This window comes from Paramisgurnus dabryanus, chromosome 23, assembly GCF_030506205.2.
Source record: "Paramisgurnus dabryanus chromosome 23, PD_genome_1.1, whole genome shotgun sequence".
NCBI lineage: Eukaryota > Metazoa > Chordata > Actinopteri > Cypriniformes > Cobitidae > Paramisgurnus > Paramisgurnus dabryanus.
In genome coordinates this window covers 13,533,710-13,556,318 of record NC_133359.1, presented here as the reverse complement: position 1 = coordinate 13,556,318, position 22,609 = coordinate 13,533,710, and the positions used below count along the sequence as shown (strand labels likewise).

The window sequence follows — 22,609 nt, the reverse complement described above, 5'->3', positions numbered from 1 at the left end:
AAGAAAGTTTTTGATGATGCAATCAAATCAGGCCTTGACATTAACTTTTTTGCTCACCAGCCAAAATGGCTAGTTGTTTTCCAAAGTTTCACGCATTTTTACTGGCCACAATTTTGTGGTTGGTAAAATACATTTTATATGATTAAATGTGTTTTTGGCATCCTTAAATGACTTTGAATAATTTTACTTGATTTAGCTAAATTAGATGCAGATTGACTTTCAAATTCAGAGTGACAACCCAAATTAAGACTACATTTATTAGCTGGTTTATACCAGGGTTTCCCTTGACTTCGGACGTGTGCATTCAAGTATGCGCTATGAATTTCTCTCCGCTCTTGTCCATAGAGTGTGCACACATTTTAAATCTCTTCAATCACTTCCATGTAATCGTTTTATCTTTCCCGAAGTGTGTGTGTATGCGCTCAGACTGCATCCTGTGCATTCACAAGTCCATCAGCGATCAAGCGCTTTATTGGAGATAACCCCTACTGTACGTTGCGCTGGGTGCACATATGTGAGTTGTAGTTTCCAAGTGTCGCATTACGCATTGTTTATCATTTCGCATAACTTTTGAAAACTACAAAAACAAATTTATTCAACCTGCCAAAGTGGCTAGTGCGATTGGCTGTTTTACCTGCCACAGCGGAAATCTACCCGCATTTGTGGGTGTTAATGTCAAGCCCTGGATCAAATAGTAATCAGTGAGAGGCGTGCACGCTTTATAAATACAGCAAACATGTCGACAGTGTTAAAGCATTTTAAAATGGCCAGGAAAAATGCCTTTTTGCTATTTTCGGTGGAATAATTTTGCTTGCCAAATATTCGGTGCATCCCTAGAAAATAGCATACCAAACAATAGATTTTCAGAAGAGAGTTTAGTATCACACACTTTTTATAGCTAAACTAGAATAGTACAAAGGATAAATAATAATGCAGAATGCAAAAATCAAACAAAGCAACATGCAAAGTCATATTCTACATAAAAAAATCATGATCACTTTAACTTGAACTGAATAAAATAAAAACACATACAGTTGAAATCTTTCACTTGATCATAATTCTTTGCAGTACTATTGTAGTGTACATGCAGAAAGCACAAACTGCGAAACGTCTTTTAATGTCAGCTTTGGTTATGTGTGTGACAACAATGCAGAAGAACAGGCAGGTCAGCTTGGATCAGCAACTAAAGTATTTTCTGCCCTTAAACTGATAGCGGACACTTCCTCTGATGCAAACAAGTAACAATTGACCTGGCAACCTGTGACCATGGCATCTGAGCACAGGAACTCTGCAAGACCAAGATTAAACCTTGAAGTTTCCTTCTGGACATCAGCCACGTGTACAGTATAATCAAAAAGACTTGACCTCTTTTATGCTCCTGCAGGCAGTTATTTCCATAGAGAATGTATAACATAAATAGTATTCACTGTATAGTTAGGTATAGTGTTAGATAACTTTTAACACTATTTAACTAATGATGCAAAACTTTCAGCAATGATGCCAGGGCACTCCTATAGTATGCTGTTGCTAGGTTCATTGCTTGGGCACTAGCCCATGTCAAAAGAGACACACATGAGTCCCTCTGATCTTACATATGGCTCCATTCTTCAATCAAAGTAATTTGCAAGGTGACAAACAGATTTAAGTAACAGTATACTTCTTATATTAAAGTGTGGGGGGGTGTCTAAAGCTATTCCGTCCTTTCTAAATATGGGCAAAGGTTAAAAAAACCACTGGACGTATGACGGAGTACTTCTATGCCGAATGGACTTTGTCAGGGTTCGTACACATTTCGGAAAGTCTTACGACTACTGAATATGTTGCATAATGAGTCCCGAGAGTACAGTGGAAGTCCTTAAACCGTAATAGCACACACCAACCAAGAGCTGACACGAAGAGTTGAAATGGGGCGGTCCCAACAGGGTCATGAGTCGCAGGCGGTAAGTAAAACCGCATCAAATCACTGTGTTTTGTTGGTGAAAGTGCATATAATGTAATCGTCACAAACATGTAGTGAATCATAAGTTATGCAAAGATAGTGGGATGATGTTTTGTTTGTATTGCTTGCTTGTGTAATGTCTGTAGCCAAACGGTGCGTCACAAATTTAACTCTTTAAGGGTCTTTTAAAATAAATAACAACTTGGCAATAGTAAAAGTCACGTTTGCCTTAGCATAACTGTATGTAATCCTTCAACAGAGGAAAAAGCACCACCATGTAAACAGCTGCAGCCATCATACCATTATTTTCAACTCAACCAAATGTCAAGCGTCCTTCTCACCAGCGTGGCGTTAAATCGTATCGATTTTCACTGATAACATGCACCCTTATGTCTCTACTGCACAGAAGTGAAACAGAAGTGAAACCCAAGCCGAGCACAAAGCACAAGACGTTTGTAACGGCCACACATTGTTCAATTGAACTTAACCCTTTAGATTTCTGCAACAAAAATGTTTCCCTTATGAAAAAAAAGAAGCAAAAAATTAACTGTTAATGAATTTTCTTAATGAAGTGTCTTTTGTACTTAAAAGAATATTTAATTTTCTTAAAATAAAAATCCAGATAATTTACTCACCACCATGTCATCCAAAATGTTGATGTCTTTCTTTGTTCAGTCGAGAAGAAATTATGTTTTTTGAGGAAAACATTGAAGGATTTTTCTCATTTTAATGGACTTTAATAGAGCCCAACATTTAATACTTAACTCAACACTTAACAGTTTTTTTCAACGGAGTTTAAAAGGACTATAAATGATCGCAAACGAGGCATAAGGGTCTTAACTAGCGAAACGATTGTCATATTTGACAAGAAAAAAAAAATGCACTTTTAAACCACAACTTCTCGCCTATATCCGGTCGTGCTGCGCCAGCGTGACCCCACGCAATACGTCAAGAGGTCACAGAGGACAAACGCGAACCTACGCCCCAGTGTTTACAAGTGTTGAGAAAGAGGACCGTTCCGACGTTGTTGTATGTCGAATGATACTAATTAATGTATTTGTGTTTATTGTTTACAATGGTCCGCAAATGTGCATTTCATATATGTTACACGTGCCCTCTCTTCGTCACTACGCATTTACGTTAGGTCTCGCAGGAAAGGACCTAGACAAGAAGTTGTGGTTTAAAAGTGCATATTTTGTTATTTTTATTGTCAAAAATTAAAATCGTTTCGCTAAATAAGACCCTTATGCCTCGTTTGGGATCGTTTATAGTCCTTTGAAACTCAGTTGAAAAAAACTGTTAAGTGTTGAGTTAAGTATTAAATGTTGGGCTCTATTAAAGTCCATTAAAATTATAAAAATCCTGCAATGTTTTCCTCAAAAAACATAATTTCTTCTCGACTGAACAAAGAAAGACATCAACATTTTGGATGACATTGTGGTGAGTAAATTATCTGGATTTTTTTTTAAGAAAATTGACTATTCCTTTAAATCACTTAAAAATATAATATTGACAATTTATCTATCTGGAATCTGGCAACATGTTATACATACATTCCAAATTCCCCAAAAACTGAATAAACAATATATATATACTAAAACTTCTCCTTCTACACCTTATTTATTTATTCCTTAGCGCCATTTGAGCATCTAACTGGTTAATCTACACAAGTTGTGAAAAAGTACATGAAACTGTCAGATGCTTTATATCAACTGTATTTGTGTTGTGAATTCCTAAGATAAAGTTTGTATTATTAAAAGGATAATTATCATGTAATCAACATGAACATGAACGATATGTTATTATTATCCAAGAACTAACTTCAAACCTTCCTGTTCTCATAAATTCCCATTTAAAGGCTTATGACTCATTATTAATACACCCTGAAGGGTTGAACGTTCTCAAAACCAATTTAATAATTCATCTAATTTCCTCGCTTTTACACTCGGTGGCCCAGCCTACGTTTGATTGATTTCCCGGATATCCTTAACAAAAAAAAACATGCACAATGTAAACATATAACTTTGAAGCGCAGACTTTAATGGAGTCTAAACAAAATGCTTTAGAATCAGAGCTGAACAGATTTGCGATTTGACTGCTCCCCCGTACCTGCCAAAATATTGGCATGCAGGAAAACAGATAACATGGCCTAAAACTAAATCCTGAGATGGAGCCAAGGAATACAATAGGTTATGCACGCAAATATAAAGGAAGCGTGTTGCATGCATGAGGCTTTTCCATTATGATCTACACAGTATCTCAACCTGCAACCAAACCTGCGGGAGCATCATCCAATACAACAACTCTCACCTATAAGAAACCACCACTTAACACTGAAGTGAGTTATTTTAACATGAAAAGACCTGTCTCTACAAAGTGATGCTGGTGTTAAAACTACTGCCTTTGATAAGATTTATGAATACAGCTGAGGGTCATGAGATTACAGGAGGACATTAACAAACAATGATTAAAAGGCCTTTAAGAGTTAATACTTATCCATTAGGAAGCTTACTTCATCTTGATAAAAAATAAAATTTGAAAATATTTATTATACCTAAAACACCGACTATCATGAGAAAACAAGATTCCTGGTGGCTTGTTCCAAATCATCGCCATTAATGATACATTTCCCACTTAAGTAAAATAGCAAATACCAAGATGGAAAAGAAAGTGCATGCATTAAGTAAATATGTAGTAATTATTTGTAATATGTAATTATTTATGACTTTTTTATGAAGTTTTCCCAAAACAGGCATGAAGATTATAAAAGAGCATAGATTCGAGGAGGAAGGCCAACCGCTGCATTGTGTTTTCCGCGCATCAATCAGACCTGAATCAACTTTAAAAGACAATCATCCATCAAACTCTCTTGAAGATCAATCACTCCAAGGTCAAACTGCCAAGGCGGGTCAAAGAAAACCACTCTGTGCTGGTCTTTCATTTGGGTCACTAACCGTGGCTTTTGTGGAAGTTAACACACTTAGAGATTCCACAAAAGGGAAGGAGGGAGGGTGAAGATCCATCCCACCTAAGGAACTCTATGGGGCTGTTTACACTTGGTATTAAGATGTGTTTTCATCGATCGGATCACAAGTGGAAGAGAGAGACACATTACGTTTACACCTGGTATTTAAAGCCGTCTCTTTTGTCCACTTTCGACTGCTTCTGTCCTGAAAACTGTGAGGGGGTGGTCTGTGAGACGGTGGGCGAATCTCTCCGCTGTCATTCAAACCCGAGCGGGAGTAATTATGAGTTTATATGGACACAAACTAATATTATGTCGGAGTCCACTGCTTGTTTAGCAAGTAAACATGCTGCACAGAGTTTTGTACGTCTGTATGTAAGAGCTTTCTCTGAATTTTCAGCGCAATTGATGAAATAGGATCGTGCATGTTTCACACGCTTTCAAAACGAAACTACGGAGATCAGCCGCTTTAGTTTTATCAATGAAAGGCTAAAAATAGCGCTGTTCACTGTATGTTCACGCCAGAAGTCAAAAAAAGACGTAAAACTTGTGTTTAATACCTCGGATTAGATAAATGGGCGGAGAGAAGGCAATCGCGTGTGGCTGTTCGAACACATTCAACCACATGTGCGTTCCGCAACTCCAAAGCGATCCGATCGAAAGTGGTTTCGACTACCTCTGGATGTGGTTGAAAGTGGTCGAGCTCAAAACGTTTTGAACACTGTTTACACTTGGCATTAACGCCGTCCACTTGTGATCCAATCGACGAAAACGCATGTTAATGCCAAATGTAAACAGCCTATATTTTATTATTTTACCTCTTTTGGGGGCTTTTGTATGTGTGCAATTTTCACACGTTTGCAAAATGAAACAAAAATAAAAAAGCGAAGTGAAGTGCAGCCACTTTAGTTTTATTAATAAAAGCCTAAAGACCACGTTGAACACTGTGGGCTCGCGCTAGAAGTCATGTTAGATTAAAAAACATTGGTACATCACATTTGATAAATAGGCAGAGAGTAAGCTGTCTTTTGTGGCTGCTTGAACACAAATGCGTTTTCAACTACCTCTGAATGTGGTCGAAAGTGGACGAGCTCAAAACGTTTTACACCCCGCTCACAACCTGTATTAAGCTTTGTCAAATTTAGGTTTGATTGACCAAAACGCATCTTAATACCAGGTGTAAACATCCTCTTAAAACTAAACTAGAGCCCAATTCAGTGTCTTCACTTTGAGCTTGACCAAGCCATTGTTGGATTTAATCTTCTTCTGTAAACTAATAGGTTGTTATGCATTTGACTTCTTAAAATTTCATGCTCGAGTACTTTAAATCCTTCATTAAATAAAACTGCCAAATAGTATCAAATCAACGAGGAAATTCCGAAAGATGGGATTTACCTTTTAACTTTCAAAGAGATACAGTAAAGAGATAGTTAACCCACAAAAGGTCATTTTCACAATTAACTAAAAAGTCATACATGACTTTTAATTTCCTCTAGAACGCCAACGAAGTTTCTACATACAGTAATAAAAAGTGGATGGGGATCAGGGACCAAAACAAAAGCATTATCAAAATAACCCCAACAAAATGAAACAACCTTCCATCACAAGCAGGAGACCTGGAGATAACTTCTGCTTTCATCTAAATCGACTTTAGCAGTCTATGTGATATAATCAATCCAAAATAGACATGTTGGTTGATGATGGGTGGTTAGATACTAGGGATCAATGAAAAGCCTTTAGTCATCAGTGGATTTCATGCCAATGTAAGGATGTCAGGAAGAATTTCACCTTTGTGACCTGGTTAAGTCTTGGCCTAAGCCACCCAGCTCTCCTTCAACTTCATATTTTCACCGTCATCAACAGCAAACAGTCCAGTATGGAAAGGCTTGCGTGGTCATTGTCTGTTTCAGATCTTCTGAATAAGCGTCGGTCAGTTATTTGATTAAGCTTTGAGCACTTAGGTTACAGAAAATATTAACCTTCAGCAGAAGCCGCTCAGGGACAGAACGGTCAAATGCTGTGAACGGCTGATTTAATCATCTCGGTTTACAGGATTAAAATGGCTGACTGTTCTGTTAGTCCAGGCATGAGGTTCAGCTCAAGGTGACCACAAATACAGATTGAGGGCTAAATTGGAGCATGAATGGACTTTTAGGTATATTATTAAGTATAATAACTGTTTATTTTCTCATTTTGAAGTTTAGTCTGACACACATTCACTTTCATTATGTGGTAAAGAGCTGCCAGAACATACTTTAAAAACTTCCGTTTTTATGTTATATGAAAAGAAAAACTTTGAGATTGGAAAAATAAAGAAGTTCAAAAAAAGTTTCATTTTTGGGTGCACTGTCCCTTTAAGCTGCAGAACGCAGCTGAGTCACTGCAGCAGAATGGCATAAACACTGGAGATACTGCAAACCTCACGATTCTGCCAACACGCTCACAAGCAAAATACAATCCTGCTCTCTATGCAACAAAACAGAGGCTTTTCCCCCAGCTAATTTCCCCAAGGGAGCCTATAAAGCAATCATCAGTGGTTTTTACACCGCAACCTATATCGACGACAAACGGGTCTGTTCTTGTAAGCAGTAGAGCGTTACTTCCAAACGTGGATCAAAGATCTGCTCGGGGGTGGGGGGTTGTGATTTGAATACACAAAAAATGCACAGTAAAACAAAAAGCTGATAGGTAATTAAGCAGACATTTTCACAAATTTCACCTAGAGCTTATTCAGGCTCTTATGTTTAGGTGCAGTGAAATGCCTTATTTTCACAAAGTCACTTTAGTCATTTAGTTTTTTGGCTGCAAAAGTACAAACAAAAAAAATCCACTTCTATAATGGCGCTTTTCCATTGCATAGTACCCCACGGTTTGGTTTGGGCCAGGTCAGGTCAGCTCACCTCACTTTGGCTTGGTTAGCTTTTCCATCGAGTTTAGTAACACTTCGAAGTGGGAGGGATTATAGGCGTGTCGATATATTTGTCCCGCCTACTGCTGTGACATCATACAAGTGAGAGCGTCGTTGTACATTCCCATACATTTATTTATTTCTCAGTCCACCACAAATTTAAAATTGACCACCACAAATATTTATTTGCACATCGCATTTATCACTACCTCTGTGTCACATGACAGTTTCTGTACAAACACCCATGGGGTCAGTCGATGAACTCCGCCGACCCTCATTTAAGCTGCATTTGAACATTATGCAACCTCTGGTTGTTTTCATCGCTAAAAGGGAGTTTGGGAACTTATAGGAGAGCACAGATGACAAAATTTTTGCTTGAGACAGCGCAAGCTAGCACGAAGGTAAAGCTTATTGTTTACATTATAGCGATGATGCTGGTAGTGACGATTCTCTCGTCCAATCAGTGATTAACAGTGTTTTCAAGTTACGTTTTGGTATCAGCTCGGGTCGCTTGGAACCCTGAACAAGGTGGTACAAAAAAAAAATTATCGGGTACTACATACCGCACCGGAAACATCTCCTCACTATCTGCTTGCTGCCTGTCCGCTGATCAAACTGTAAAAAACGCGATCTCTGTAGACAGCCCAGGCTTCACAAACGGCAATATCAACATAGTGGCCAAACCTAGCACCACAAAACAAAACAAAGTATTCCAGCCAATAAACGACAAAAAGGATTTGGGGGTGGGGTTTGGGCGCATTCATGAAAGCACGGAAGGGAGGGGGAGGAGTTAGCTATGCTCCGTCTGTTTGAAAACAGTTCAAACATCAACAAAAACTAACGTCTCGCAGATTCGCTTAGAACGCCTTTAATAAAGGTAAAAGCCTAAAAAGTGGTCAATATCCTAATATATTCGGTAAACCTCCATTTACCGGATAAAAAACTCTTGCATCTTGACGTTCGCGTGCCATCATTCATCCAATTCTTCTTTTGTTGTGGCGTACAACGAATTCTGGCAACAAACCATTACTTCTGAATGGTCAGAGGCCGGGATTCAGTGGATTTGAAGCGAAAGTATTACATGAACATATAATACTTGCCGAGAGCATTCGGTCAATTTCATCATCTCATTTCGGAGCCGATGATGAAGTGGGCAGTGTTTCGACATATGGTGCAGACGCACTTCTGGCGACCCGAGTTTGAATCCCGGTTTGAGCTCTGTGTCCCTGATTGGCCAGTAAATTTGTACGTTGTGATTGGCCTGAATACCTCTGACGTCAGCCAGAAATGTGACGCTCCTTACCATGTTTAAAAGATTCGGTCACAATGCAATGCTAACAGAAGTTAATTTACAAGCTGGGTCTAAAGCAGGAGGAATTATGATAATGCCGGTCTTTACTACACTAATCCCAGGAAGTAAACTGTTGCCTACAATCCGTGTGTTTGTTGTAGTCCAAGGAAAGAGATTTACAATATGGACGATAACTCGCGTCATCATTCACTTTGGGGTTTGTACCTTTTCCGTATCGTTAACATGACTAATACACACCTACACACCAAAGGAAATGTAAAATCATGAATCGGACAATTGGTGCTCTTTAACTTACAAATGAAGAAATTGTCTCAGAACCAAAAAATGGAAGTGATGGCTGAGTAATAAAACAAAACAAAATCAGCAGTAAAACATCAACGATGACTAATACAGTAACGCTTTCCGTTAATTAAAACCTAGTAAAATACCTTGAGTCAGGTACAGTATGAAGTCACAGACAGGTGCGATAAAACCAAAACCTGAAAACAAAAGTTATTTAAAGATACAACACAGACCACTAAAAACTCTTCTCTCAGCAGTACGTCAGCTGTGGTCGCTTCTGTGGTTTCCTGACAACCAGGTGTTTCTGAGACAGAATCAGTTCAGGTGCAGTCCATGAAGACTCTATGAGTCAGCCGTCATTAACTTGTGAAAAGGCAAACAGAGAGAACTGACGGCCCTGCCAGTGACTCACACAGATTTGGGTGACAGATTCACACTGTAAAACCGCCGAGCCTTTCAATTAACTTTACAACAGGGCCCCCCAAAAAACAGCTCACGCACCCTCAGGGAATCTCTTCAGTGGTGAGTCACAGTATATGCTATATGTGGACGACAGCGAACGGCATCGTGTTGAACCTGCGGCAGTGCTACAATAAATCACCAAGCATCAGAGTCAGTGCTGGAATAAGAGCTGTAAATGGGGATGGTACGGCCACAGCAAAAGTAAAAGTAAGTCTGAGGACTTCCAGTTCAAAAAAAAGAAACTTGATCATTCCAGTGTGGTTGAACATGAAGAGTATATAGTGAAGACATTTTCAATGGAAATTGAGAGAGCAAGCTCCAGGCTAAGGCAGAAGTGTTGTGATGGTCATTAGAGACGTCTCAAGGGAGGGACGGTTAAGTGATAAAAGCGTTTGGCTCGCCTCACACGGTACAGACCAAAAAGACATATGGAGCTTCGAACACATGGATCTACATACAACTTAACCTACACAGAAATAAAAGTACAAAAGCTGTCACTGGGACGGTACCCTTTAAAATGTCCTAATATGTACCATTTAGGAACAGATCAGGGCTCGCAAAATCGCTAGCCTGATGTCCCCGGGCTATTGTGTCTAACAGTCGGACTACCAAAAAAACCAAACGTTTACGTACAAGTAAAAGAAAATATTACATCCCATTCTTAATAAGAAGAGTTTGGTTTCAAAACGCAATAAATCCATTATGACTAATTTCGGTAAATTGTGTTTTCTATACCAAGAAAGTGACAAGATGAAAAACACTATTTTCTGTTACAAAGGCCCTGTCCCAAATGGCACACTCCGGACTTGTGGTCCTCCTCAGAGTCCACACTTTGATGACATCACGTAGTCCAGACTTTAGGGACCCTTGATGCGAGTCCACGTGGGTGCACCGGAGTCGAATTTTGGGACTGGCTCGAGCATCACACCGGAAATAGGTAGTGAAGTTGTCCGTCAGTGGGAACTCCTCCCTTCCGTCGTCTGACTGGTATGATTGCCCTTTCGCAAGGACTTCTGGGTTGGTAAAGTGCGCGAAGCCTGCTGCAGTTTTTGCCTGATTTTGGCATTAACTAATAAAAAAAGGGGTTTATCACATTTTGGAACCACACTCTTCATATGTACACTTAAAGTGTAACTAAACCCCTGCTCAGTGCCTGACTCCACCCACTGCCAATATTTGAAAAATGCAAGAAAAGTGGGCAGATCCCAACGGAGATCGAGGGGACGAACTAAGCACGTGGTGAGCTTGAACCTGCGTACATCACGAGGCATTTTTTGGACCCAACATTCAATCGGAAAATTCAACTGCATTAGCCACCGTTCAACCTGAAGAGGGCAGCACTCAGACGTTTTTACACCATATATTGTATTATTGAAACATTTATAGCCAAATGTCAAAAAACTTACTAAAATCAATGAACAGCACTAAGAAAGCCCCATTGTTACAGATCTTTAACTAAAAAAAAGTTGGTTTAGGGTTTAGTTATGCTTTAAGGTTTTGAGTAAACAATTACATTAAAACCTAGGCCTGTAAAATAACAAAATCCATTTGTACACAATCCTGTTGTTACTGATCTCAAAGATAGCATCTGGCCTAAGCACACTTAACAGTGCAGTTTGGGCACTCGGGGACAGCACTCTCCCTTGGGTCCAACATGAGATGCGGCTGACATTTTGTTCCCATAAAGCCAACACTTACAGACTCGTCCAGCGAAAAACAGCGCTGTCATTGGTTGCTGATGACCGCTGAGATTGAGTCACCAGTCGGGCCCTCTCCAATGTCTCTCCGAGCCTATTACATTTGGCCTTTAGTCCTGCACTCAGCGTTTTGCTTACAGCAGATTGTTAAGACACATGGGACTTTATATTGTACTGAATGCGGGCTCGGATGTACGCTAAACAAACAACTGAAACAAAGGACAGGGTCTTATGTAAGGAGCTGGAATGTCTGCACATGTTTGGTCCGGAGAACAAGTGTGCATTGTTGAAAGCGACTTCAATGTTTAAAGCAAGGCTGTCAAATTGGCATGAGTATAACACGAAGGAAAATTAACTGGAGGTTTTTATAGTAAAATAGTTATATGCTAATTTGCATATGAAATAAGACAGTGTTGCATGTTTTATGAATGGTAGTGCAGGATTGGGTTACCTGTGTCTTGTCCTCCACTCATCTCCTCCAGGACCAGACGATTCATGCAGTTGAGTTCCCATTCCTGAACCTCAGTGTTCCAGAGCGCTGGGACCAGGACACAATGCTGGGAGCTGGATATACAAAAGCATTATCAAGATAAATTGCACTCCCAAAACAAGTGTATAAAAATATAGCACTAACAAAGGCCCTCTAAATTTATATACCTTTGATTGTGACTGTAACTGCATTTTATTTTATTTTTTAAGGATTGTTTGGGGTTTTCGGGTTACTATGGGAGTAAATGGTGACCAACATTTACTCTACTTGTTGTGGATATTACTGTTGTTTCAGTTGTTCACATTATTTATGAGTAAACATTAGGGATGGGCATTCGATTAAATTTTTTTAGTCGATTTTCGGGAGAATTAACGATCGACTATCGATTAATCATTAATATTTTTATAATAAAAAATTATTATTTAACTTTCATAATTCAAAAATGTAAAATACAAAAGTACAGCATGTTTTCCTCCATGAGACCTTTATTACAAGATCAACCTGTGGCAAACAGTTAAACTACATTTAGTTAGACAAACGGAACATATATGCGCTTGAATATGCGGTGCTCTAAAGCAGCGGAACCTGCAGCTGAGAGGCGCATTCTTAAATGGAGACTTTATTTGTTCCAAAAAATCATGACCTCTTCACGATTATTTTTTTGAAATCAAAATTGAAGATCACAAATAACAGAGTATGGTGTCAAATATTGCACCCTGGTGGTAAAATGTTGAATTTCTGCTACACAGTGAAATTAATTTAATTAATTCAAGACACACGCTACGCTAGGCAACGCAACCTGCATTAGATAAAAAAAAGTATTCGATTAATCAATAACAAATGAACGTCATCGACTAAATTCTTAACGATCAATTATTGATTGTCGATTAATCATGCCCATCCCTAGTAAACATCCTAAAACATCTAGTCCAGCATCTAAAAAACCCCTGATCTATAATGTTTCAATAAATCTATTGCATTTAAACCTTGAAGGGGATTATAGACAAACCCTTTGGATTAAACAGCAGGCCATATAAACACTTGCTATTAAAAGCAACGGTTAGCCCTCAAAACACAGCTCGTATTAGAAGTAAACCTCACGTCTGTGTTTAACGTCACACTTATATAAGCGGGGATGCCTTGAAATGGCCCTGTCAGTAAAACAAACAAACAAGTGATCCGTCACAGCTTTGTAGTGTGTAACACGTCAAGGGGTCTGAAAAGTGGGGTGGGGCTGTCGTAAATTGTAAACCCACAAGGACGCTCAGTCCCTTTTTATGAAGGACTGATTTTGTTCAGTCTATAGTGATAGACAGTCATGTCACCGTGGAAACCAAAGGGTCAGCTAGCCATGACGTCAAACCCGACGAGTCTCTGATTTAATGATTACATAACCACTGTTTGACATGAGCTGTAGAAAATGGATTTTAAAGGCCAACTTAACATGACTTGTTGGGGTCTGTTATCCGGGTTGGGTAAACCTGATTTAAGCAGACTAACATGGTTTTGCTGGTTTTAACTGGATACCAGATTGTTCATATAGGACTTGTGAGGGGTCTTTTTTTATCAATACTGGAAAAACTGACTAAACCAGACTAAGATGGTTTTGCTGGTATTAACCAGATACTAGACTTAAACAAGAAAAAACGAATTGAACCAGACTAAGGTGTTTTGCTGGTCTTAACTGGCTATAGGACTTTACATAGGGCTTGCAGGGGGGTCTGTCATTAATCTTGAAAAACCAAACCTGATTAAACCAGACTAGGGTGGTTTTGCTGGTGGTAACCAGCTACCAGATTTTATACAGAAAGTAAATTAAGGTGTTTTGCTGCTCTTAAACGGTTACCAGACTTTACATAGGACTTGGGGGGTCCATTCATCAATCTTGTGAAAACCAGATTAAACCATACTAAGGTGGTTTTGCTGGTGGTAACCAGCTACCAGACTTTACAAAGGGCTTGGGGGTCCATTCATCAATCTTGGGAAAACCAGATTAAACCATACTAAGGTGGTTTTGCTGGTATTAACAGGCTACCAGACTTTACATAGGACTTGGGGGTCCATTCATCAATCTTGTGAAAACCAGATTAAACCATACTAAGGTGGTTTTGCGGGTATTAACAGGCTACCAGACTTTACAAAGGGCTTGGGGGTCCATTCATCAATCTTGTGAAAACCAGATTAAACCATACTAAGGTGGTTTTGCTGGTGGTAACCAGCTACCAGACTTTACAAAGGGCTTGGGGGTCCATTCATCAATCTTGGGAAAACCAGATTAAACCATACTAAGGTGGTTTTGCTGGTATTAACAGGCTACCAGACTTTACAAAGGGCTTGGGGGTCCATTCATCAATCTTGGGAAAACCAGATTAAACCATACTAAGGTGGTTTTGCTGGTATTAACAGGCTACCAGACTTTACATAGGACTTGGGGGTCCATTCATCAATCTTGTGAAAACCAGATTAAACCATACTAAGGTGGTTTTGCGGGTATTAACAGGCTACCAGACTTTACAAAGGGCTTGGGGGTCCATTCATCAATCTTGGGAAAACCAGATTAAACCATACTAAGGTGGTTTTGCTGGTATTAACAGGCTACCAGACTTTACAAAGGGCTTGGGGGTCCATTCATCAATCTTGGGAAAACCAGATTAAACCATACTAAGGTGGTTTTGCTGGTATTAACAGGCTACCAGACTTTACATAGGGCTTGTAGGGTGTCTGTCATTAATCTTGTGAAAAATCTAACCCGATTAAACCAGACTACAGTGGTTTTGCTTGTGGTAACCAGCTTCCAGACTTTATACAGAAAAAACAAACTAAGGTGTTTTGCTGGTTTTAACTGGCTACCAGATTTTACATAGGACTTGTAGGGGGTCTGTCATTAATCTTTGGAAAGGCCTTACCTGATTTAACCAGACTTAGGTGTTTTTTTTTGCAGGTCTTGACCAGTTATCAGACTTTACATAGGACTTGGGGGTCCCGTCATCAATCTTGGTCACAAACCTTATTAAACCAAACTAAGGGAGATGCTGATATCTTCAATATCTCTGTCTAAGTTTGTCTGAAGCTGGACTTTTCTGTCTGTTTTTTTTTCGTGCAAACCTGCCAGCTACTTCCCTTTTTCACCTTTTTCATCCTTTCCCCCTCTGGCCTCCTAAGCAAAGACATCAGTTCGTTCTCAGACGGCTCAGTTCTCCGCCGAGCAAAACTCTGATACTCTGAATCAGAGAGGAGCATTTAGGCTTGACCTTGCTGGCACTGCCGTCGTGCCAGGCGAGCAACGTGAACCCGCTCCCTAATGTGTAGGAGCTTTGTGCTGAGTGCCATCTGCATGTCAATGCCAAATATCCCCTTTGAAACAGGCAAATTGCTTAATTTGCCCTTATAATCCTGTGAATTGCCCGACAAAGTGCAGTGAGCTCAGAGCAGGGATGAACAGGGTGCAATAAATATTTTAGAACACTAATAGAGGATTTATTCACAGAGTTGAGCTTTCTTGGCACATGCAAATCAAGGCAGTGATGAGGCTTACAAAAGTGGCATAGCACTGTTACCATAACAACATACCTATTTAAGCAATAGAGGCTATAGAAACACATTAACAACGTAAGAATATGGGCTTTTTGTGACTTTGAGTGGCCACTATGAGAAATCTGCAACCCTAATGAAAGAATTTTAGGACACTGCTAATCATAAGACTCACAGCCATATTGCCATTGCGATGTGACGTCAACATAAACATATACATAATGAAATGACTGCTATCCATTTCAGCTTAATAGTTTGAGTCAGAGTATGACTGTAGGTTCACACCAGATGCGAGTTGAACGATTTGTGGGAGTAGATTACATACAAAGTCAATGCCATGGGGCGATGCGAATGGCACAATATGGGCGGCACGTTTGCCACGAAAACACATGGTATTCGCCTTAAACGCTTTCTTGCTCAAGTTGAAAATATTTAACTTGTGCGAAAAATTAGCATGACACAAAGTTAAATCCCGCGAGTAAATCTAGAGCGAGTAATGCTACATACACACCAAATGCGGGGCATCGCGTTACTCGCTCTAGATTACTCGCGGGATTTAACTTTGTGTAATGCGAATTTTTCGCTGTAAGTTGAATATTTTAAACTTGGGCGAAGACACGTTTGAGGCGAATAGCGCATGTTTTCGCGGGAATCGCGCCGCCCATATCGCATCATTCGCATCGCCCCACGCGAGGACGCGTCTCATTGCATCTTTGCATTGACTTTGTATGTAATCTACTCGCGCAAATCGTTGAACTCGCATCTGGTGTGAACCCACAGTAACACGATGCCCCGCGTTTAGGGGTGAACATAGCATTAGATATGTGTGTACGAAACTGTAAAAAACAACACATACATTCACAAAATCGTAAGTGTAAACAATTGGAAAACACCAATATTGCCAAAAACATAATTATTGAAATTAAATTAATTAAAACAATTACCGAAAATTAAAGTGCACAAGCCTACAATTTAGTGTAAAAGTCTACTAATTATGCTTAAGCTTGCTAAATATCTATAAAAAAGAAAATAACCAGTTTCTGTTTATCCGACAGTCAAGTTAAAACACTCACATGTCTACAGGCACTCGCAGAAGAACAGGAAGAACCGTGGCCTCCTCTGTCATGTTCATGATACGAGACTCCAGGAGCGCTACGATGGTGAGACCGGTGCGAAACACTGCCTGCAGCCCTGTCGAGCATTTTTAATGATACATACCAGTCAAACTTTAACACACCTGAGTGATTTATGATAATCTTGTGATCTTAAAAATGTCTAGATCGAAAGATTTTTGAGTAGAAACCAGTTTCCAACCTATAGAAACTGCTTAACAACATTTAAAGCTTAATTTTATAAACTTAATAATTACTATTAGTTTGTCTGACAAATACAAGTATGGTTTGAAAACAGCAATGTTTTTTGTAATATTGTTTCAAGAGGCTTCAACTTTAACAAGCAAACATGCTGCTTGAGCTGTAAGTCTGGAACCAACAAGTAAAACTAAGAGATCAAATACCATGAAGCATGATGAGATCCCAGATAGCCAACACGGAGTCCCAACATGGCAGAGAGGTAAAAAGAGTAAGGAACCATTGCATGATAAAATGCAGAGAGGACACTCCAAGAGTCTCCTAATATGAAAAAGAGAGGTAGAGAGAGAGATCATTACACTTGTCAATAAAGGACACAGTGACAAATCAGCACTAAATGTGACATTTAAGATTTATCTACATAAACCTGAACGGTTATGACACTTAGGACCAGTTTTACACCAGCACAAACACCTAATTTGCCATTAAAAACTACTGTCAGGATTTACTAAAGACACGCAGTGAAAAATTTCGCTGAAAAATCGCATATGCATTAGTTTTCTTTCAGGCACTAAATTTATTAAAGGAGAGTATTTAAATGAATCACGCATAAAAGAAAAGCATTTGTCAAATATAACTATTTTGAATGTGGTATATGTGGTGGTGCTAACTTGCAATGCAAAATGTATTTAAATTGATTTCAATCACTCAAAGGTAAAATTTGAATAACAGCTTAGATTTTGATGCTGCCTAGAAGGACATTGTGAAGTTGATCATTTGTATGTACAAAACAGCAATAAACCAATTCAGGAACACAGTTCCTGTTTGTGTTTTAAAGGTGCATTGTGTAACTTTTAGAAGTAGTGTTGGGCGATATGCCCTATTTTGAGATCGTCCTATCGTCAGCTTGTGAGATCGCCGATACACAAAAGTATATCCACCTAGCCGCCTTGAGTGCATATTTCGGAATAATCCGACATGTTTGTTGTTATTTTCCTTCACTAGCGCATGCCTGTGTTGTAAACGCGTACGTGACGAGAGCCACTGTGAGTAGACTTTTGCGTTTTTACCCTTTAGACGGGAATGGGACGGTAGAGCGTTTTTAAGTTTTCCACTCTGGAGGGTGGTTTTACTTTTTTGCGTTTTTAAGCCCCAAAAATGCTGTCGCCATGTAAACGAAAGGCACATCCGATAAATTATTTTTACGTTCACCCTAGAGCTTATGTAAACAGGGCCCAAGACGCGCATATTGAGTCTCATGTGAGAAAAAAACATGCAATGGGCATTTTAATGTGAAGTAACGATGATGATGATGCGAACAATCGTCAGGAAAGCCTGCTATTAGCAATATGTCTGACAATCGTAGATACACAATACTATCGTCTCTCGGCACAACCCTGTTCAGAAGGATCTCTTGAAATGCAAAATTAACCTTATTGTTTTTATTACTTTAGAATGAACTATTTTTATCTATGTACACCGCGGGTCTCCTTACATGGAAGTCGCCACCATATTCCTACAGTAGCCCTAAATGGACAAACTGCTCTATAGAGTGCGTTTTGTTACTACGTTGTCTAAGACGATGATGTGTTTGACCTGTGGCAGCTACCGTAGCTTCTACATGCGATTTGAAAGGGAGAGGGTGAGCTGTCGACTGAGCCGTTAGTTGCAATTTACAATTTCACCACTAGATGCCGCTAAAAATCTACACAGTGCACTTGTAAATTATGTTAATATAGAAACATTATTGTGAATATGAAATATTTGAAGACAAAAATATAGATTTTGCACTAATTATACAGCTTTAAAATGAAGCTATTTGGACACAGTGTTAGTGAAGTGGAAACAGGAGCTGTGACAGGTGTGAAGGGGCCTTTAGACCCTAATGCCTACCAAATGCTGAAAGAGTAGAGGTGTTCTGTGCTTCAGAAGCTGATGAAAAACCAAAGCTTGATGTTCTATCCTGTTCGACAAGATAATTAAAAAATTTATTAACACAATTATTATATTATACCAAAATATAAATGATGACCACAGGTGTCAAGCAAGATTTTTAGAGCAAGCATTTCAGTGAATTTTCATATGGGCCACACTAAAATTTCACTTTAAGTCACTTCTTTAGAGTTCATAATAATAAAGTAATAAATACACTTTAAATTAGGTCTATTTAGATCTTTAAAACTGGTAATTATGGTCATTAACATCATTACCTTTGTAATTACCATTAAAGCAGAGTAAAGACTCGTATAAAAGAACTTCCCATATAAGGAAGCCTGTAATGTTCATGTTTCTATTTCACACGGTACGGATGAATGAAGGTCTCACTTCTTCACAGAAGAATCAAAAAGCTCTGACAGATACTTTGGCTTCTCTAGCAGAGCTACCATAGCCCAGAAAGCCTCTTCTTCAGACAGGATCATCAGGAGAACTGCAGCTATGTAGGACATACCTAAAAAAAAAAAAAAACATATATTTTTGTGTTACTTTAACTTAGTGCTGCCTCATGATTAGTCGTGACTAATCGTTTGCAGAATAAAAGTTTTGGTTTACATAATATATGTGGGTGTACTGTGTATAATAATTATGTATATATAAATACACACACACACACACACACACACACACACATATATATGTATATAATTAAGAAACATTTGAATGTGTATATAAATGTTCATATTTATATATAATTGTTATTATATATATATATATATATAAATATTTATTATATAAATATTTTTTTTTCTTAAAATTATACATGTATGTGTGTGTATTTATATATACATAATTATTATACACAGTACACCCTACTGTGTATAATACTACTTACAGTAAGCAATTTCACAATTAAACAATTTCATTGCATTTTTTTACAGTGCATAAAGCATTGCTTAGACCCATTGTGTAACTGAACAGCATAAATATAAATGGAAGACTCATTACATTAGCAACACTGAAAAACCTGCAAACATAATGTCCGGAGCATTTGAGCCAATCTGACCTCATTGGGGATGACTGGAAATATAAGGAGTTAAATACCTTGGACGTATCCGATCTGGGGATTATATCTGGCATATGCGGAAAGAACCCGAAAGAGTTTGGCCTGGCCCTCAATAGCCTCAGGACGGTCTCCCATTAGTGTACGATGGGTTGGAAACGACCTTCCTATATACGCAAATTAAAAATGTAATTTGTAAACCATATTTATTGCAAAAAAGAAATAATAAACTAATAAAGCTTAATAAACAAACTAATAAAAAACAAGAGGTATTTTAATTATTTAGGACTTATAAAACCAGAAATAGAAGTCCATATGTTTTATTATGTAAACAAATTAAAACTTAAAAGTTTAAGGGGTAAAGAGTGAACCTAGCCTGAAACAATAAGCGCAGAAGAGTATATGTGCTTGTACAGCGCCTCCGTGTGGTCTTCAGGAAACAGAAACAGATCTTGGGAAATTACCCTCTTATTCCAGAGGATTTCCTTCTTTCCAAAATTAAAAGGCCAGCACAGCAGAAAAAATGCAACTTGTAAAACTGGACCCTGTGGTATTCAGCCTGTGTAGCTGACTTAGTGGAGCATTGTGTAAGCAGTGCAAAGGTTCAATGGGTTTAATTCCCAGGAAACATGCATATTGATGAATTGTGTAGCTTAAACTCACTATATATTTCTTTGGAAAGTATGTCTGCCAGATCAGTAAATATAAATTTTCTTAATATTGATAGTATTATTATAATATTAATTCAGAATCAATGACTGGAGCTGTTTTTAATAATATAATATAATATAATAACCGCAACAAGTATGTTTGTGATATGATCATGCATGCAAGCATGTTTAGAATGGCACTTTCTGGAAATGCTGTATGCTAATTTTTAATTTTCATTGAATACCTTTATAACTACATGGAAGACTGTAAAGTCAAAATATCTTGAGCTTTCAGAGGCCATCCAAAGGCACAAACTCACGTAGATCAAGGGCGATCTGTTTGAAGAGGGTCAGGTCAGGACTGGGAAAACCTGAACCGCTGCTGATTTCATTTTCCGTATCCACCAGAGAGTCTATGGTAGAAATGATACTGTACTCACTTACTCCAAGATCAACCAGAGGCCTGCGAATTTCAGCCTGACATCCCTAAAAATAATAACCAATAGGGGTGTTTAATAAATACCTTAATTCAAACGTTTCGCTGAACATAATGTGCAATATATTGAATTTGCATAAGAAAAAAGATCTGTATTGGACTGGGCATGCACCTCATAATCAAATGAGCTGGCTGCTTTGAGACTGTCTATGTTTAAAAGAGATTTCCAAACTCGTCCGCGTATAGCCGGAGGAATGCCGATACGAATAAACCTCTCGATCTGATGGAGGGGAAAAAAGCATGAGAAATATGAAATCAGATCAGTTATATGCACACACATTAAGGGGAAACTGAAGAAAGCAAAGGCCAGATTGTTTTACAAATCCTATTTATAATTTGTATTTCCATTTTAACTGTTGTTTATCATTAAAACCTATTAAAAAGTTCCTTTGTATAATGCGTTTTGGGTCTTATTCCAGTAAGATTTAATAATTTAATGACTATTGGCCATCCTACAAATATAATCAAACTTATTACCAGAAGGGACGCAGAGACCTTTAGTTTCTAACCAATACATTTCCCATTATTACAATTTCTGAGATGGTTTCTGTTTATTTTTTATTTTAGGTGTTATGGGGTATATTCACACCTGACTTCTGCAAATGAAGCTGGACCCATTCCAGTAGCTGAGAAATTCACACAACTCCTTGACTTTAACCGGATTAGGCTGAGGGTAGCTGATGAAAACAGAATAAAACCGTCAGGTGTCAAAACGCACACCACGATATACGACAAAAAGTCTGAATATACATCTCAATTCACTAAGTGTGAACTTAATTATAAACTCATTTTAAACTGTGTTACTAATAAAATAAAAACATCACGCGGCGCTGAGCAAACCAATATGACGTTTTTGTCTTTAAGCTAAAAAGTTACGTTTAGCAGCTTTAATGCATATTATTGCAGGTATCAAATCAAAAGATCTTGGATTAACTCACCTGTACTCGTGACATCTGTGAAGAAGCTTCCTGTCTCTTTTCTTACTGAGTGCAAAGCCAAATTCATCAAATACGACAGTGCTACAGCTGCTGCGGCGAGATTTGATGCTCTTTCCGCTGCTCGAGCTGCTTCTTCTCTTCAACATAATGATGTTTTATAATGTTTTAGCCAGCACACATTAAAATAAAACACACATAAGGACAAAGCACATCAAAACAAAACTCAGTTGTTTAACCGACGCTTGAACTCGAGCGCCAGAATTCCATAATGAAACGACTCTTCAAAATAAAAGTCTTGACGGGATATGAAATACAAGGAACTGGCCATATTTGAAACAAAAGCTATAAAATAAACAGCCCGACTTGATTACTTGCTGGTAAAGAGACAGTATATTTTTTTCCTGTGTTTATTATATTTAGAAACGAATTAAAGCATTTTTAGCTTTGTAGCTAAAATGAGGGGTCGAAATGTAGAGGATCTGTTGGATCTTCTTGTAAACATAATATGGAAATTATTCTTGCACCATCTCATTTTTATTTTTTATATTAAATATTTATTTTGTATCATAATTTAATTAGTTTATAATTAAGTGTTGAGCCTTTTTTATGTCATTTTATCTTGATGATTGAT

At 38.3% G+C, this 22,609-nt stretch overlaps 1 protein-coding gene across 1 annotated transcript in view; it reads right to left on the bottom strand.

Moving 5' to 3' along the window:
- The window catches only part of LOC135781808 (uncharacterized), a 40,296-nt gene extending 17,765 nt beyond the window's left edge, over positions 1–22,531 (bottom strand). Inside the window, exons 1-10 of the mRNA XM_065292373.2 lie at positions 21,979–22,531; positions 21,630–21,717; positions 21,153–21,260; positions 20,865–21,030; positions 19,936–20,061; positions 19,222–19,345; positions 18,790–18,859; positions 17,103–17,217; positions 16,660–16,777; positions 12,017–12,129 (exon numbers count right to left, since the gene is read on the bottom strand). Coding sequence (XP_065148445.1) covers positions 12,017–12,129; positions 16,660–16,777; positions 17,103–17,217; positions 18,790–18,859; positions 19,222–19,345; positions 19,936–20,061; positions 20,865–21,030; positions 21,153–21,260; positions 21,630–21,717; positions 21,979–22,124 — 1,174 coding nt within the window. The 5' untranslated portion in view covers positions 22,125–22,531. The remainder of the gene's footprint in view (positions 1–12,016; positions 12,130–16,659; positions 16,778–17,102; positions 17,218–18,789; positions 18,860–19,221; positions 19,346–19,935; positions 20,062–20,864; positions 21,031–21,152; positions 21,261–21,629; positions 21,718–21,978) is intronic.
- Between the last annotated feature and the right edge of the window lie 78 nt (positions 22,532–22,609).